Source organism: Pristiophorus japonicus, chromosome 32, assembly GCF_044704955.1.
Source record: "Pristiophorus japonicus isolate sPriJap1 chromosome 32, sPriJap1.hap1, whole genome shotgun sequence".
Classification (NCBI taxonomy): domain Eukaryota; kingdom Metazoa; phylum Chordata; class Chondrichthyes; family Pristiophoridae; genus Pristiophorus; species Pristiophorus japonicus.
This window is the reverse complement of record NC_092008.1, coordinates 11,436,139-11,455,959: the sequence shown is the minus strand read 5'-3', so window position 1 is coordinate 11,455,959 and position 19,821 is coordinate 11,436,139. Positions and strand designations below refer to the sequence as shown.

Below are 19,821 nucleotides of genomic sequence, written 5' to 3'. Positions count from 1 at the left end.
ATCCACAGGTTTCCCCTTATACCACCCTGCTTGCTCCATCCTCAAAGAACTCCAGCAAATTTGTCAAACATAATTTCCCTTTCATAAAATCATGCTGACTCTGTTTGATTGAATTATGCTTTTCCATATGTCCTGCTACTGCTTCCTTAATAATGGACTCCAGTATTTTCCCAACCACAGATGTTAGGCTAACTGGTCTGTAGTTTCCTGCTTTCTGTCTGCCTCTTTTTTTTTTTAAATAGTGCCGTTACATTTGCAGTTTTCCAATCCGCTATGATTAGAGGAACCATTAAATCTGACGCCTTTCTCATCGAGTTTCCCAACCTCTTGTGCATTCTTGGCTGATAAACCAACACATCACCAAAATGATTTATCAAATACATTTATTTTCTTGATCATAATTAGTAACATCAATGTTAAACTACTTTTTTACATTCTTAATTAGTAAGTCGTTTTGTAACATAAATGTGAAATTTAATAAAAACGCTTTTCACTTTTTAATTAATAAAGCTTATTCTTCCTCCTCCTCCGCCCTCTTGTCAAGATCGGCAGAATCGACCCCCACCTCTTCGTAATCCTTCTCGAGTGACGCCAAGTCCTCCCGTGCGTCCTGGAACTCCCCTTCCTCCAGCCCCTCTCCCACGTACCAGTGGACAAAGGCCCGCTTGGCGTACATCTTGTCGAATTTGAGGTTGAGGCGGGTCCAAGCCAAGGAAATGGCGGTGGTGTTGCTCAGCATACAAACAGCGCGCTGCACCTTTGCCAGATCGCCCCCTGGCACCACCGTCGGGGGCTGGTAGTTGAGGCCAACCTGTGGGGGCAAGAGAATACGTTAGATTTCAGTTGCACAAAAAGAAACGTCAGAATCACATCTGTTGGCAGGCACTTAATTATCAGAAAGGTATATTGTTGAAAGTTTGTGTCTTTCACTGTAGAAGACACCAGCACTGGCTATTCACTGGGCATTTCCCCGAGTTCTGAAAGTTCAGTTTCTAATGGAAGGTCACTGTGCCATGAGGTTGCAATCAGGAGCTAATTCTGTTTTGGCATTTACTGTCTCGCTTGAGGCCTTGGTTTTCAGGAAGCCTTTTCCTTGTTTCAAGGCAGGACCTCTCCTGGGACATTCAGGACTTCATTCCAGGATTGAAGCTGAGAATTCCACCTCAAGCCTCAGCGGGTGCTCCTCTTTGGGCCAGGAATGGGGAGGGACTGTTCCTGAATGGATGGACATCTTTTGACCCGGTCTGAACAGCCGTATTGTTCACGTGGGAGATCAGGTTGTCACAGTGCACGTTTCCTCAGGGCCCCATGGATTGGACACAGAAGCCACACTTACCTTGAACCCAGTCGGGCACCAATCAACAAACTGGATCGAGCGCTTGCTCTTGATGGTGGCAATGGAGGCGTTGACATCCTTCGGCACCACGTCCCCTCGGTACAGCATGCAGCACGCCATGTACTTGCCCTGGCGGGGGTCGCACTTCACCATCTGGTTGGCTGGCTCAAAGCATGCGTTGGTGATCTCTGCCGTGGATAGTTGCTCGTGGTAAGCCTTCTCGGCCGAAATAAGGGGCGCATAGGTCGCCAGCGGGAAGTGGATGCGGGGATAGGGGACCAGGTTGGTTTGGAACTCAGTCAGATCCACATTCAGGGCACCGTCGAACCGTAGTGACGCTGTGATGGACGACACTAACTGTGCCATGAGACGGTTGAGGTTGGTGTAGGTGGGACGCTCGATGTCAAGGTTACGCCGACACACGTCGTAAATGGCCTCGTTGTCCACCATGAAGGCGCAGTCAGAGTGCTCGAGGGTGCAGTGGGTGACCAGCACGGAGTTGTAGGGCTCGACCACCGCGGTGGAAATCTGCGGCGCTGGGTAAACGGAAAACTCCAGTTTGGATTTCTTGCCGTAGTCGACGGAGAGTCTCTCCATCAGGAGCGAAGTAAAGCCCGAGCCGGTCCCACCCCCGAAACTGTGGAAGATGAGGAAACCCTGTAGTCCTGTGCACTGGTCAGCCTGTGAGCAAAGAAAGTGAAGAACATTAAATGGATCAGGAAATGCAATCTATAGTCAAGGGCCAGTTAAAGCTGGACAGGAGCAAATGGACAGCCAGTCCCTGGTGAGATGGAACAGTTCGTGGGAGCTTGCGAGATGGGACAGTGAGAGCCTGAGCGGTGAGGCAATGGGAGGTGCTGTGGAGGCAGCAGGGGACCAGGGTGGAAGGGACAGCGGGTGCAGGGAGATGAGTTGTGTCCGAGGTGTTCACGGCTTGAGTGTTAATCCAGTGGACCGGAATGTCGCACCAGTTACAGAATCGATCTGAACTTCACCAGGCGGCTTTGTATCAAGCTGCGGGAAATCCGCAAATCCAGTGAGGTCGGAAATCCAGCCCGCACCACCTCAAACGGAGTTTCCTCCCAACTTCTGCTGAAGTTAGGGCGGCCAATCTGGAACCTGCCAAAATACAATTCCCTGTGGGTGCTTTCTGGGATGTCGTTGGTCCTCTTTTATCAATGCAAATGTTGGAGTGACTTCAATAAGTGATACTGGAGAGAATGAGCAGGATTGGCGCGCTTGGGACACTCGGCCCGGTGCAAGACTCGTGTTTATACATGTAGAGATGATAGTGGGAGAATGTGAAACCAGGCAGTGGGAGGGGCTGGGCCAGGGTAGTGGGGCAGTGGGGAGAAGATAGATGCCCAACAGGGCCCAATCCGAGCTGTGACTACTGCGGGCCCGCCTCCTTTCCCTGAAGCGCAGGATATTGGAATCACCCCGAATTATTTCACAGGGCAATGGGAGACAGGAATTTCCGGCACACCAAAGCGACAGAACCTACCACCTTCCGGACACGATCCAAGACCAGATCCACAATCTCCTTGCCGACCGAGCAGTGGCCCCGTGCGTAGTTATTGGCCGCATCCTCCTTGCCGGTGATGAGCTGCTCGGGGTGAAAGAGCTGTCGGTAAGTGCCGGTGCGAACCTCATCTGGGGGGCAGAGAACCGAGACTTAAGGACAGGAATACAGGACATTGCAGTAACTTTGATACATCCAGGCCACGGTGCAGTGCGATTAGAGAGAGCACTGACTGACCAACCCACCAACAATCACTCCCCTTACCTATCACAGTGGGCTCCAGATCTATAAACACGGCTCGGGGAACGTGCTTGCCCGCCCCCGTCTCACTGAAGAAGGTGTTGAAGGAATCGTCGCCACCTCCGATGGTCTTGTCACTGGGCATCTGCCCGTCCGGCTGGATCCCATGCTCCAGGCAATACAGCTCCCAGCAAGCGTTGCCGATCTGCACACCCGCCTGGCCAATGTGGATTGAAATACACTCACGCTAAAGAGGGAAGATCACATGATTACTCACACAGGTAGGAGGGTAATGCTTTATACAGTCAGTGGGATTGGAAGGAGAGGGCTGTGTGGGCAGCATCGCATTGTGTTACAGTAACCTCTGGGTCCTCTCCATTCCCTATTGATCCTGCATTCCATGTGGACCCTTACTCCCAGGCTTTGGGAAATTCCCGATCTCTGGATCCCCAGTGCTGTGTGAATCTCCCATTGCTGTGGGTGATTGGATCCTGTAAGCACCGCCCCCTCTACTGTGATTGCTGTACACTCCCTGTGGATCTCCCGTCTCTCGGTGGATCGCTCCTCTCTCCCAGTGGATCCCCCCCCCGTAGCTCCCCCACTCTCCCTGTAGATATGCTCTCCCTGTCGGGCTCTCTATCTCGGTGGAACCCCGCCGCTCCCTGCGCTCCACGTCGCGCCTTTACCATAATGTCCTTCTAATCTCGCGGCTCCTGAGCATGTGGTGCGTATGTGGCCGCCCGCGCTATTTATACCGCATCCCATTGAGGCAAATCCGGCTCTGATTGGTTCCTGAGCACAAAGGGCTCCGGTTGCTCGGAGCAAAATGAACAAGTAAGTCACGACGCTGCTCAGCGCGGATTGGTTGCTTTGTGCAAAGGGGCGGGACCAAGTGTCCGCAACAATTGGTTATGGGAGCCATGGGCAACAAGTGAGACTGTCTTTGTCTGTCTTAAGTTGGTTAGCTCACGATAATTGTATCATCCTCAATTCAAAGGTGTCAAGCGACCCCTTGTTAAAGGGGAACAAGAATTAAACTGTAAATTAAACAACATTTAGTTGGAAATTAAACTAACATTATCAATTAGACCCCCATCTCAAGGCCCCATCGATAAGACCCCATCATTCAGACCCCTGTTAATGAAACCCGATCATCAGAATCAACCATCAGACCCCAACTATCATTCCCGCCTATCTGACTCTATGTATTAGACCAACATCTATTCGATCATCTGTGGGACAGCCATCTATCGCAGCATTATCTCTGAGATCCCATCTGTCAAATCCACTTCTATCAAACCTGAACTCTCAGCTCCCGTTCTCTCAGATCACCATGCATCATAGGAACATAGGGTCATAAATGCATAGAAACAGGATTAGGCCATTCAGCCCCTCGAGCCTGGCCCACCATTGAATGAGAGGATGCTGATCTGCGACCTAACTTCCTCTACCTGGCGTTGGCCCATATCCCTTAACACCTTTGGTTAACAAAAAGCTATCAATCTCCGATTTAAAATTAACAATTTATCTAGCACCAATTGCCATTTGCTGAAGAGTGTTCCAAACTTCTACCATCCTTTGTGTTTAAAAGTGTTTCCTAAATACACTCCTGAAACTTCTGTCTTTCATTTTTAGACTGTGCCCGCCTAGTCCTAGAATCCCCAACCAGCGAAAAGAAGTTCTCTCTATCTACCCTATCCGTTCCCCTTAATGTTTGAAAACGTCGATCAAATCATAACTTAACTTCTAAATAAGGAATACAACCATAATTTGTGTAAGCTCTCCTTTTAACTTAACCCTTGACGTATGGGTATCATTCTGGTAAATCAATGCCACAATCTCTCCAAGACCAATATATCCTCCCTAAGGTGTCGTGCCCAGAACTGCTCACAGTGCTCCAGGTGTTGTCTAACCAGGGCTTTGTACAGCTGCGGCATAACTTCTACCCCCTTGTATTCTAATCTGCTAGATATAAAGGCCAGCATTCTATTAGCTTTTTTGATTATTTTCTGTACCTGTTTTGACATTTTAATGATCTATATACCTGAACCCCCAAGTCTCATTCCACATCCACCATGTTTAACTTTTCACCATTCAGAAAGTACCTTCTGTCCATTTTAGGTCCAAAGTGGATCATCTCACATTTGTTTACATTGAAATCCATTTGCCACAGTTCTGCCCATTCACTTAATCTATCTATATCCCTGCATAATTTTATGCTTTCATGTATATCGTCTACAATACTGCCTATCTTTGCGTCATCGGCAAATTTGGATCATGCAAGTCATCAATAACTACTGTGAATAGATAGTTGAGGCCCTGACACAGATCCCTGTGGGACACCACTAGTCACATCCTGTCTATTTGAGTACCTAACCATTACCCCTACTGCCTGTCTCCTGCCATTCAGCCAGTTTCCTAACCATCAATAATGTGCTCACAATTCTGTGGGCTTCTAGCTTAGATAACAGTCTCATGTGGGACTTTATCAAATACCTTCTGAAAGTCCATATAAAGACATCAATATACATTTCCCTGTCCATTACTTGAGTCACCACTTCAAAAAATTCCATCAGGTTTGTCATGCATGACTTACATTTCACAAATCTACGCTGGCTCTCTCTGATCAACTCAATATGTTCGATGTCTTCAGTCACCGTATCCTTAATTGTAGACTTTAGCAATTTCCCAACCACAGATGTTAGGCTAACTGGGCTATAATTCCTTGGTTTCTCTCCCTCGCCAATCTTAAATAGGAGAGTGACATGTGCAATTTTCCAATATAAAGGAACGATTCCTGAATCGAGAGAACTTTGGAAGGGGAGACTAGAACTAGAGGGCATAATCTTAGAATAAGGGGCCGCCCATTTAAAACTAAGATGAGGAGGAATTTCTTCGCTCAGAGGGTTGTAAATCTGTGGAATTCGCTGCCTCAGAGAGCTGTGGAAGCTGAGTCATTGAAGCTTAAGACAGAGATAGACAATTTCTTAACTGATAAGGAGATAAGGAATTATGTGGAGTGGGCAGGGAAGTGGACCTGAGTCCATGATCAGTTCAGCCATGATCATACTGAATGGCGGAGCAGGCTCGAGGGGCCGTCTGGCCTACTCCTGCTCCTATTTCTTATGTTCTTATGTTCTATGTAAGGTTATAGTTCGGGCATCTGCGGTATGCTCACCTACTTCGTGTAAATCCTGGGATGGTAAGCACCTGGTCACTCTTCAGTACCATTATTTTCTTCATTACTGTTATCTTACTTACATTAGTTTTATTGAGTCCCTGTCTCTTATTCCATATTATGTATGTTGGGATTTCTGGCGTGCGATCCTCTTCTTCGTCTCTAAATACTGACGCAAAATAATTGTTCAACGTATCTACCATTTCCTTATCATTGACAATGTTAATGTTTTTAAGGGGCCAACATTGATCCTGGCTACCCTCTTTTTCCTATTGTAAAAATTAGTCATGTTGATCTTGATATCGCTTGCAAGTTTCTTTTTGAAGCCCTTACTATCTGTTTTGTGATCCTTTGCTTTTCTTTGTATCTTTCCCATTCGCCAGGATCTGTGCTACTTGTTTCATTTTTGTCTGCTTTTTCTTTTAGTTTGATGCTGTCCCTCACCTCCTTGATCGCCCCTGGGCTTTTTGTTGGCAAGTATAGCTCTTGTCCCTCAGGTGTATAAACCTATTATCACCTTAAATACTTTTTTAAAAAGTCTCCCACTGATCTCCTGTTATTTTATCCTTTGACAGATTTTCCCAGTTTACTGCAGGCAGTCTCTGCCTCGTCCCATTGAAGTCGGACTTACTTAAATCTAGAATCTAAGTAGCTGCTTCGCATTTCTCCCTTTCAAACGCTGCATTGCACTCAATCACGTGATGATCGCAATTGCATCAATGTTCATGCAAATTAGGCTCATGCTAATTAAATCTAGCGCATTACCAAATCTATTCTGGCTCGCCCCCTTGTTGCCGCTAGGACATATTGTTGCAGATCCACTTTGGCAGAAATAATAGGAAAGCAAATTTTAATTCAAATGGAGAAAAATTGCAAAGTGCTGCAGTACAGAGGGACCTGGGGGTCCTTGTACATGAAACACACAAGGTTAGTATGCAGGTACAGCAAGTAATCAGGAAGGTAAATGGAATGTTGACCTTTATTGCAAGGGGGATGGAGTATAAAAGTAGGAACTCCGCTACAACTGTACAGGGTATTGTTGAGGCCACACCTGGAATACTGCGTACAGTTTTGGTCTCCGTATTTAAGGAAGGATATACTTGCATTGGAGGCTGTTCAGAGAAGGTTCACTAGGTTGATTCCAGAGATGAGGGGTTTGACTTATGAAGATAGGTTGGGTAGGTTGGGCCTATACTCATTGGAGTTCAGAAGAATGAGAGGTGATCTTATTGAAACATAAAATAATGAGGGGGCTCCACAAGGTAGATGCAGAAAGGATATTTCTACTCATAGGGGAAACCAAAACCCGGGGACTTAGTCTTAGAATAATGGACCGCCCATTTAAAACTGAGATGAGGAGGAATTTTTTCTGTCAGAGGGTTGTACATCTATGGAATTATCTGCCCCAGAGAGCTGTGGAGGCTGGGTCATTGAATATATTTAAGGTGGAGATAGACAGATTTTTGAGCGATAAGGGAGTAAAGGCTTATGGGGAGCGGGCGGGGCATTGGAGCTGAGTCCATGATCGGATCAGCCATGATCCTATTAAATAACAGAGCAGGCTCGAGGGGCCAAATGGCATACTCCTGCTCTTATTTCTTATGTTCTTACATCTGTCATACCACACTGATCAGAACTCCATCTATCAGATCTCCATGGATCAAACCCTCATGCATCAGACCACCATCTATCATACCCACATCACCTTTCTGATGCCAGCAATGAAAACCCCAAATCTCAAACCCCCACCTTTCTGATTCTATCTATTAGACCCACATCTATCCGACTTCCACCTAGCAGACATCGCCTAAGGCAGAGATGATGTTTGAAGGATAGGGGTCGAATACATTTGTGTCTATTAGATAGAATCAGACGGATAGCGTCTGATAGATGGGTGAGTCATGGATAGCATCTGAAAGATGTGGGTAAAATAAATGGCGATCTAATAGACGAGGGTCTGATAGATTGGCATTTGATAGATATGGTCTGATGGATGGTATTCTGATAGATGGTGTCTGGCAGATGTGGGTCTGGCAAATATGGATTCAACAAATGGGCTCTCAAAGATGTACATCTGACAGGTGCGTTTCTGTTAGAAAGATGGGATCGGAAAGATGTCATCTACTTTATAGGTGTCTGGAAAATGAAGGGGGGGGGGGGTTTATTCATTCATGGGATGTAGGCGGTGCTGGCAAGGCCAGAATTTATTGCCCATCCCTATTTGCCCCTTGAGAATGTGGTGGTGAGCTGCCTTCTTGAACTGCTGCAGTCCATGTGGTGAAGGTGTTAGGGATGTTGTTTTAGGATTTTGATTCAGTGACAATAAAGGAATGGCGATGTATTTCCAAGTCAAGATAGTGTGCGACCTGGAGGGGAACGTGGAGGTAATGGTGTTCCCATGCACCTGCTGCCCTTGTCCTTCTAGGCGGTGGAGGTCACCTGTTTGGGAGGTGATGCTGAAGAAGCCTTGGTGAGTTGCATTGCCTCTTGTAGATGGTACACACTGCAGCTATGGTGTGCCGGTGGTGGAGGGAGTGAATGTTGAAGGTGGTGGGTAGAGTGCCAATCAAGCGGGCTGCTTTGTCCTGGATGGTGTCGAGCTTCTTGAGTGTTGCTGGAGCTGCACTCATCCAGGCAAGTGGAGAGTGTTCCATCACACTCCTGACTTGTGCCTTGTAGATGGTGGAAAGGCTTTGGGGAGTCAGGAGGTGAGACTCTCGCCACAGAATACCCAGCCTCTGACCCCTCTTGTGGCCACAGTATTTATGTGGCTGACCCAGTAAGTTTCTGGTCAATGGTGATCCTCAGGATGTTGATAGTGGGAGATTCAGCGATGGTAATGCCGTTGATTCTCAAGGGATGGTGGTTAGACTCTCGATTGTTGGAGATAGTCATTGCCTGTCACTTGTTGTGTCACGAATGTTACTTGCCACTTATCAGCCCAAGCCTGAATGTCATCCAGGTCTTGTTGCTTGCGAACATGGATTATTCCATTATCTGTGGTGTTGTGAATGGAACTGAACACTGTGCAATCATCAGCAAACATCCCCACTTCTGACCTTATGATGGAGGGAAGGTCATTGATGGAGCAGCTGAAGATGGTTGGGCCTAGGATACTGCCCTGAGGAACTCCTGCAGCGATGTCCTGGGACTGTGATTATTGGCCTCCAACAACCACATCTTCCTTTGTGCTAGCTATGACTCCAGCCATTGGAGAGTTTTCCCCCTGATTCCCATTGACCAGTTTTACTGGGGCTCCTTGGTGCCACACTTGGTAAAATGCTGCCTTGATGTCGAGGGCAGTCACTCTCACCTCACCTCTGGTATTCAGCTCTTTTGTCCATGTTTGGACTAAGGCTGTGATGAGATGTGGAGTCAAGTGGTCCTGGCGGAACCTAAACTGAGCATCGGTGAGCAAGTGCCGCTTGATAGCACTGTCGACAACACCTTCCATCACTTTGCTGATGATTGGGAGTAGACTGATGGGGCAGTAATTGGCCGGATGAATTTGTTCTGCTTTTTGTGGACAGGACATACCTGGGCAGTTTTCCACATTGTCGGATAGATGCCAGTGTTGTAACTTTACTGGAACAGCTTGGCTAGAGGTGCGGCTAGTTCTGGAGCACCAGTCTTCAGCACAACAGCCGGAATGTTGCCGGGGCCCATAACCTTTGCTGTGTCCAGTGCGCTCAGCCATTTCTTGATATCACCTGGAGTGAATAAAAGTGGCTGAAGGCTGGCTTCTGTGACGGTAGGGACCTCAGGGGGATCCGTTGTGCTGTGCCCACTGGGCTGGATGTACCTTTGTAGCATCAGGTGCCTAGGTCAATGCCAAGTGGTCCATCCGGTCTTATTCTTCATATACTTCTTTGTAGCGGTTTGTTACAACTTAATGGCTTGCTGGGCCATTTCGGAGGGCATTTAAGAATTAAGCACAAGGGTTTTGAGACAATCTGGCAGTTTCGTTGTCAGCATTACTGATACAAGCTTTTTGTTCCAGATTTATTGCATTAACTGAATTTAAATTCCGCAGCACCCATGCTGGGATTACAACTTATGCCTCATGAACATTAGTCCAGACCTCTGTATTTCTGGTCGCGTAACATTACCACTATGCTACCGTTCCCATAACAGGTAGATGGGCTCTGAAAGATGTGGTTCTGATCGATGGGGCCTGGTAGACACAGGTCTGATTGATGGCATTTGGATAGATGGGGATGAGACAGGTGGGGTTTTGAGAAATGAGGGTCTGACATATATAGGTGAGGGAGATGCGTGTCTGAAAGATGTGTGTCTGATGCATGGAGTCAGATAGATGGGGGTCTAATAGATGAGGATGTTTTAGATGGTGAGGTGATATTTGGTGTCTAACAGATGTGTGTATGATAGATGGCCATCTGATCAATGGGGTCTGACAGATCAGGGTCTGATGGATGATGTTCTGATAGATAGAATCTGCCAGATGTGGGACCGATAGATGAAGATCATACAGATGAGATTTTACAATGCCCATCTATTATGCACACATCTATTAGATAGCATCTATCAGAACCCCATCATTAAACCTGGGTCTATCGAAGTGGGTCAGATAGATGGGTAACGGAAAGTTAAGGGTCTGACACATGTAGGTCTGAAAGATGGATGCTGATAGGTGAGGTCTGATTGATGAGATTCTGATTGATGGGGATTTGATTGATGAGGTTCTGATTGATGGGGTCTGATTGATGCAGCTCTGATTGAAAGAGGCTCTGATTGATGGGGATTTGATTGATGTGGATATGATCGATCTGGATCAGATAGATGGGATCTGAAAGATGTGGGACAAATACATAGGCACGTAACAAATGGTGGCCTGATAGGGACTGATGGGCCTCTGACAGATGGATGCTGACACATGTGGATCCCATAGATCCTGGTCTGACAGAGGTGGGTATGACAGATGTTCAAAAAATAGATGGGGGTCTGATGGATCAGGGATAATTGATGCAGGTATGATCGATGGGTGTCTGATACATTTGGTCGATGTGGAATCGGATTGATGTGGGACTGATAGTCAGGCTGGTCTGAGCCTGACAATGGGTATCTGATCGATGGCCTCGAAAAGATGTGGGTATGATTGGTGGGTGTCTGTTAGATAAGGGTCTGGTAGATGGGCTTCTGATAGATGGGGTCTGACAGATGTGGGTAGGATAGATGTGTATCTGATAGATGAGGATCTGAAGGATAGTATTCTGATGGATGGCATCTCACAGATATCGGTGTGATAGATGGGGGTCTGATAAAGGGGCTCTGACATTTGTGAGTCTGACCAATATGGATCCAACAGGTGAGTTCTCAAAGATATGAGTGTGACAAATACGGTTCTTTTAGATAGTGGGTCTATTTTTTGGATGTCTGTCAAATGAGGGTCTGATGGATGGGGATCTGATACATGGGGTGTGACAGATATAGGTACGATAGATGGTGATCCAACAGATGAGACTGATCAGTCATCGGTCTAATAGTTGGTTAAATATAGATGCGGGTCTGATGGATGGGGTTCCGATATATGGAGTCTGGAAGATGTGGGTATATTGAATGCGGATCTGATCAATGTGATCTGACAGATTGGGATATGATAGATGGGGTTTGATAAATAGCAGTCTTCTTATGGGGTCTGAGTGATGCCGGTCTGATAGAAGTGCATCTAACTAATGGGGACTGAAAGATTTGCGTCTGACAGATGTGGGTCAGATGGACGGGAAGATGACAGATGTGGATACAATAGATGGGTATCTAATAAATGGGTTCTGGCAGATATGGGTCTGATAATTGGTTGTACTTTGATAAAAGTCTGATGGATGGGGTTCTGATATATGCATTTTGAAAGCAGTGGGTTCGTTAACTAGGGATCTGATAGATGTGTTGTGACAGATGTGCATATGACAGACGGGGGTTTGATAGATGGGGGTCTTATTGACGGAGGTCTGAATGAGGGGGGTCTAATAGATGTGTAGCTAATGGATTGTGTTTGATAAATGGGCGTCTGACAGATAGGGATCTGATTGAGGGGATCTGATTGATGGGAATCTGATAGATGGTGGGCGGACAAATGAGAGTCTAACATATGTAGGCCTGTGAGATATGTGTCTGATAGAAGCGTAACGAAAAGATGAGGGACTGACATACATAGGTCTGCAAGATGGGGTCCGATGGGTATGGATCAGATAGATGGGTTCTGACAGACGTGGGACAGGTTTATAGAGACCTGATACATTGCAAACGTGGTTTTATATTTGACCCTGAAATGAGCTTTTGACCACATATCCACAGCATGACTAAGACCACCTATTACCGCCTCTGTAACATCGCCCATCTCCTCCCCTGCCTCAGCTCACCTGCTGCTGAAGCCCTCATCCGTGCCTTTATTACCTCCAGACTTGACTGTTCAAATGCACTCCTGGCTGGCCTCCCACACTCTACCCGACGTAAACTTGAGGTGATCCAAAACTCGTCTGCCCCCGTGTCCTAACTCGCACCGAGTTCCGCTCACCCATCGCCCACTGTGCTCGCTGTCCCCGTGTCCTAACTTGCACCGAGTTCCGCTCACCCATCACCCACTGTGCTCGCTGTCCCCGTGTCCTAACTCACACCGAGTCCCACTCACCCATCACCCCCTGTGCTCACTGCCCCATGTCCTAACTCACACCGAGTCCCACTCACCCATCACCCCCTGTGCTCGCTGCCCCCGTGTCCTAACTCACACCGAGTCCCACTCACCCATCACCCCCTGTGCTCACTGACCCGTGTCCTAACTCGCACCGAGTCCCACTCACCCATCACCCCCTGTGCTCACTGTCCCGTGTCCTAACTCGCACCGAGTCCCACTCACCCATCACCCCCTGTGCTCACTGCCCCCGTGTCCTAACTCACACCGAGTCCCACTCACCCATCACCCCCTGTGCTCGCTGACCTACATTGGCTCCGGGTTAAGCAACAGATCCATTTCAAAATGATCATGCTTATTTTCATGTCCCTCCATGGCCTCGCCCCTCCCTATCTCTGTAACCCCCTCCAGCCCCTACACCTCTCCCTATCTCTGTAACCCCCTCCAGCCCCTACACCTCTCCCTATCTCTGTAACCCCCTCCAGCCCCTACACCTCTCCCTATCTCTGTAACCTCCTCCAGCCCCACAACTCCCCGAGATGTCTGCACTCCTCTAATTCTGCACCCTTGAGCATCCCTGATTATAATCGCTCCACCATTGGTGCCCGTGCCTTCTGTTGCCTGGGCCCCAAGCTCTAAAACTCCCTCCCTAAACCTCTCCACCTCTCCACCTCTCTACCTCTCTTTCCTCCTTCAAGAAGCTCCTTAAAACATACGTCTTTGATCTAGCTTTTGGTCACATGCTCTAATTTCTACTTATGCAGCTCGTTGTCAATTTTGTAAATCTCATACTACTCCTGTGAAATGCCTTGGGATGTTTCACTCAGTTAAAGGCACTATATAACTGCAAGTTGTTGTTGTTGTTGACTGATAGGTGGGAGTTTGACTGATGGGCCTCTGACAGATGGCATCTGATACATGTGGATCCGATAGACATGGGTTTGACAGTTGTGCAACAAATAGATGGGAGTGTAATGGATTGATGCCGGTCTGATAGAGAGGTGCCTGATACATGGAATTTGGTAGATTGGGGTCGGATTGATGTGAATGTAATATGTAAGTCAGACAGGTGGGCGCCTGACAGGTGGCTTTTGGATACATGGCCTGCTAAAGATGTGGATCTGAGAATTGGTTCCCTGATAGATGTGGGTCTGACAGATGTGTGTACGATAGATGGTGATCTAACAGCTATGATCTAACAGACTTGGATCTAATAGTTAGTTGAAAATAGTTGTGGGTCTGATGGATGGGGTTCTGATATATGGGGTCTGAAAGTGTGGGTATGTTGAATTCGAATTTGAGGAGTGCGATCTGGCAGATGTGGCTAGGTTATATGGTGATCTGATAAACTGGAGTCTTATTGACGGGGGTCTGAATGATGTATGTTCGATAGATGTGGATCAAACAGATGGGGGCTAAAAGATGTGCATCTGACAGATGTGGGTCTGATGAATGGGGATCTAATGGATCCGGCTCTGACAGACACGTTTATGATAGTTGGATGTACTTTGATGATCGTCTGAGGGTTGGGGTTCTGATGGATGAGTTCTGATAGATTCGGGTATGTTAAATGGGGATCTGAAAGATCCCTTATAGATTGGGGTCTGATTGATGGGGGTCTGATTGATGGGGGTCCGATTGATGGGGGTCCGATTGATGGGAGTCCGATTGATGGGAGTCCGATTGATGGGAGTCCGATTGATGGGGGTCCGATTGATGGGGGTCCGATTGATGGGGGTCCGATTGATGGGGGTCCGATTGATGGGAGTCTGATTGATGGGGCTCCGATTGATGGGGGTCCGATTGATGGGGGTCCGATTGATGGGAATCTGATTGATGGGAGTCTGATTGATGGGGGTCTGATTGATGGGGGTCTGATTGATGGGGGTCTGATTGATGGGGGTCTGATTGATGGGGGGCTGATTGATGGGGGGCTGATTGATGGGGGGCTGATTGATGGGGGTCCGATTGATGGGGGTCCGATTGATGGGGGTCCGATTGATGGGGGTCCGATTGATGGGGGTCCGATTGATGGGGGTCCGATTGATGGGGGGCTGATTGATGGGGGGCTGATTGATGGGGGGCTGATTGATGGGGGTCCGATTGATGGGGGTCCGATTGATGGGGGTCCGATTGATGGGGGTCCGATTGATGGGGGTCCGATTGATGGGGGTCCGATTGATGGGGGTCCGATTGATGGGGGTCCGATTGATGGGGGTCCGATTGATGGGGGTCCGATTGATGGGAGTCCGATTGATGGGGGTCCGATTGATGGGAGTCCGATTGATGGGAGTCCGATTGATGGGAGTCCGATTGATGGGAGTCCGATTGATGGGAGTCCGATTGATGGGAGTCCGATTGATGGGAGTCCGATTGATGGGAGTCCGATTGATGGGAGTCCGATTGATGGGGGTCTGATTGATGGGGGTCTGGTAGATATGGAACTAATGGATTGTGTCTGATAAATGGGCGGCTGACAGATAGGGGTGTGATGGATGGAATATGATAGATATGGCTCGGCCAGAAGAGGCTCTGGCATCGTTAGGTCAGGGAGACATGGTTCTGATAGGTAAGATGTAACAGAGGCGGCTCTGGCAGATGTGTGTCTGATGGCTGGAGTCAGATTGCTTGGAGTCTAATATAAGAACCTAAGAAATAGGAGCAGGAGTAGTCCATACGGCCCCTCGAGCCTGCTCCACCATTTAATATGATCATGGCTGATCCAATCATGGACTCAGTTCCACTTCCCTGCCCACTCCCTATAACCGCTTAACCCCTTATCGGTTAAGAAACTGTCTATCTCTGTCTTAAATTTATTCAATGTCCCGGCTTCCACAGCTCTCTGAGGCCGCGAATTCCACAGATTTGCAACTCCCTGAGAGACGAAATTCTCATGATAGATGGTGTTTTGAAACATGAGGTGTAGTAGATGTGGGTTTGTTAGATGAAGATCTAACTGATCGGAATTGATAGATATAGTTCTGCTAGGTGAGGTTCTGATAGTTGGGTAAGGGAAAGCTGAGGGTCTGACCTATGTAATTATGAGAGATTTAGGTCTGATAGGTAGGAGCTAACAGAGGTGGCTCTGTTTGATATGTGTCTGATGGATAGATCAAATAGATGGGCATCGAATAGATGGGGATCTTTTAGATGGTGAAATGATAAATGGGGATATGAGAGATGGGGTCTGATTCTTGTAGGTATGATAGGTAGAGACCTGATTGATGAGAGTTTGATGGGGTTTTGATAGATGATGTCTAACTATGCGTGTATGACAGATGGAAATCTCATATATGGGATCTGACAGATGTGAGTTTGATGGATGGGGATATAACAGATGCAGCTGTGATATATGTGGGTCTGATGGACGGGGATCTGATAGTTCTGGGTCTGACAGAAGCGGATCTGATAGATGGGTCCCTAAGTGATGGGGATCTGATTAATGAGGGTGTGATTGATGCGGGAATAATAGATATGGATCAGAAAGATGGGTAACAGGCTATTTTAGATCTTGTATTATGTAATGATGCAGGGTTAATTAGCAATCTCATAGTAAGGGAACCTTTGGGGCAGAGTGATCATAATATTAAAGAATTTCACGTTAAATTTGAGCATGACTTACCTAAATTCGAAACTACCTACACAGGTCTGTGGGGCACGTTGGCTAAGGTATATCAGAAAATACACTGAACGGTATGGCAGTAAATAAGCAGTGGCTATCATTTAAATAAATATTTCATAATTCTCAACAAAAATACATTCCATTTAGAAACAAAAACTCCACGGGAAATGTGATCCATCCGTGTTTAACTAAAGAAGATAAGGATAGCATTAGCTTGAAAAAAGGAAGCATATAATGCTGCAAAGCATAGTAGTAAGCCTGAGGATTGGGAGTGTTTCAGAAAGCCAGCAAACAATGACAAAAAATTGATAAAAGGGAAAAAAGAATAGGAGAGAAAATTAGCACTAAATATAGAAATAGATTGTAAGAGCTTCTACAAGTATGTAAAAAGGAAGAGAGTAGCAAAAATAAACAATTGTCCCTTAGCAGCTGAGACAGGAGAAATTATTATGGGGAACTAGGAAATGGCAGTAACGTTAAACAAATATTTTGTATCTGTCTTCACAGTAGAAGACACAAAAACATAACAAAATGATGGGAGAAACAAAGTGTCTAATGAGGTTGAGGAACTTAATGTAATTAATATAAGTAGAGAAAATGTACTAGAGAAACTTAATGGGACTAAAACAGACAAATCCCCCGGACCTGATGGCCTATATCCTGGGGTTCTAAAAGAGATGGCTGCAGAGATAGTGGATGCATTGGTTTTGATCTCCCAATATTCCCTAGATTCTAGAACGGTCCTAATGGATCGGAAGGTAGCAAATGTAACACCGCTATTCAAGAAAGGAGGGAGAGAAAACATGGAACTACAGGCCAGTTAGCCTGACATCAGGAAAAATGTTGGAATCCATTGTTAAGGAAGTGGTGTCAGGGCAATTAGATAATCATAACTTGGTTAGGCAGAGTCAACATGGTTTTATGCAAGGGAAATCGTGTTTGACAAATATCTTACAATTTTTTGAGGATGTAACTAAATGGAAGATAAATGAAACCAGTGGATGTAGTATATTTGGATTTCCAAAAGGCATTGGATACAGTGCACTTAAAAGGTTATTACACAAGATAAGGGCTCATGGGATAGGGGGTAATATAATAGCATGGATAGAGTATTGGTTAACGGGCAGAAATCAGAGATTATGGATAATTGGGTGTTTTTCTGGTTGGCAGGCTGTAACTAGTCGAGTGCCGCAAGAACCAGTGCTGGAGCCTCAGCTATTTACAATCTATGTTATGACCTAGATGAAGGGACCGAGTGTAATGTATCCAAATTTGCTGTCAATACAAAGCTAGGTGGGACAGTAAGCTGTGAAGAATGGAATCATAGAAATTTACAGCAAGGAAGGAGGCCATTTGGCCCATCGTATCTGTGCCGGCTGACAAAGAGCTATCCAGCCTAATCTCACTTTCCAGCTCTCGGTACGCAGCCCTGTCGGTTACTGTACTTCAAGTACATATCCAAGTACCTTTTAAATACTTTGAGGGCTTCTGCCTCTATCGCCATTTCAGGCCTCCACCACCCTCTGGGTGAAAAACATTCTCCTCAAATCCCCTCAAAACCTCCTATGAATTACTTTTAATCTATTGATTATTGACCCCTCTGATTATTGACCCCTCTGCTAAGCAGAGTAGGTTCTATCCACTTTATCTAGGCCCCTCATAATTTTATACACCTCAATCAGGTCTCCCCTCTGACTCCTATGTTTCAAAGGAAACAACCTCAGACTATCCAATCTTTCCTCGTAGCAAAAATTCTCCAGTTCAAGCAACATCCTGGTGAATCTGCTCTGTACCCTCTCGCCTGTAACCACATTTTCCCTGTAATGTGGTGACCAGAACTGCACGCAGTACTCTAGCTGTGGCCTAACTAGTGTTTTATTCATTTCAAGCATAACCTCCCTGCTCTTATATTCCATGCCTAGGCTAATAAAGGCAATTATCCGTATGCCTTCTTAACCAACGTCTCTACCTGTCCTAATGTGAATGTTTAAAATGTATAGAGACATTGAAGTTGAGAACGTGGGAATTGTATAGGGACAGTATAAGCTAACAAAGAATTCATGGAGGAATAGCCATGACATCTCTGACTCGAGACTGCAAAATGTTACAACACTAACACATATTGAAACAAAACCCACAGCTTGCAGAAAAACCTCAAGGTCTTATTAAATCATGTTATTAACCTGAAACATTAACAGAAAGTCTTTGTTTAAAATCAGACCATACTTAGGTCGGCTTATGAGTGGACAAAGGGAAAGAGGGACCAAAAGAGATAGGTTGAACTAGGATGTCACTCTAGCCCTATCTTGTTATCTTTTGCCGAGAATGTATAACTGTTGTCGCTTTACGATGTAACTTCACCTATCCGTAGGGAGTGTGTACGCTCTATCCAGAGGGTATATCTTCTGTCTGATAGGTCTTGCCGGCCGGTAAAATAAAGACTGCTTTGTTCAAAGCACAAGAGGTATTCGACTCAGTAATTTTACTGAACCAGATTGAGAGAAAAGAATCTACATTTACATTTGGTGTCAGAAGTGGAATCTCAACGGACGACTGCCAAAAACTTGCGAATTAAGAGCCAGACTAGCCTTGGACGAGACGAGGGGAAAGTGGCCACTGGAGTGAGTATGATTTCAATACTGCTCCAGTTTCCCCCGGTTTCAAAAGTCTGAGGAAAGTTTAGCCACTCGCTGGTTCTCAGGTAGTGTCTGAACGAGATCCAGGACAATCTGGTGAATACCTTTCAAACTTAGAATAGGGATAGAGATAGGGAAATTGCGCGATGACGCAAACCAAGCGGCGACTTGGAAAGATAGGTTATAGTTAGAGCTAGATAGGGATAGATGATCAATCATGGATCCAAAAATTAATACGTAAGAAAAGAGACTCTTGTGAACGTCTGTTTAAATGAGAAATGCTTCTGTGATTTTTACTGTAAAAAAAAAAGCCGGGAAGTTGTGGTTTGTTTTATCTCAAATAGAATGAAAGTTTGTTTTAACCCTTCGTAGTGTTGTCCTGTATGTGGGAAGTTTAAGAGTGTGAACCTTATTGAATTACGTATATTCGGATGATAAGTTACGGAGCCAGGAAATGCACAAAGGATAGGTTTGTTAAAAGAAAAAGAAAAACTTGTTGAAAGAAAACATTCAGAGAAGGCACAGCAAAACAACTGAGATGGATTCAAAAGGATTCAAAAAAAATATTATATTAAATAACACGACCTTGAGGCTGGAACAATTGAGACAACGAAAAGCAGTCCACAGCCTACGTGCCAGAC

At 46.1% G+C, this 19,821-nt stretch overlaps 1 protein-coding gene across 5 annotated transcripts in view; it reads right to left on the bottom strand.

Annotated features, from left to right (window-relative positions):
• Positions 1-366: 366 nt before the first annotated feature.
• LOC139240497 (tubulin alpha chain-like) overlaps positions 367-19,821 on the bottom strand; it is a 42,058-nt gene continuing 22,603 nt past the window's right edge. For 4 of the 5 annotated variants that reach the window (XM_070869035.1, XM_070869036.1, XM_070869037.1 and 1 more), the window contains 4 exons: positions 3,123-3,345; positions 2,841-2,989; positions 1,337-2,017; positions 367-811 (listed from right to left, as the gene is read on the bottom strand). In XM_070869035.1, coding sequence (XP_070725136.1) covers positions 512-811; positions 1,337-2,017; positions 2,841-2,989; positions 3,123-3,243 — 1,251 coding nt within the window. In that variant the 5' untranslated portion in view covers positions 3,244-3,345 and the 3' untranslated portion in view covers positions 367-511. Of the gene's footprint in view, positions 812-1,336; positions 2,018-2,840; positions 2,990-3,122; positions 3,346-3,784; positions 3,807-19,821 lie in introns of those variants that run through there. The other variant, XM_070869034.1, reaches the window with a different exon arrangement.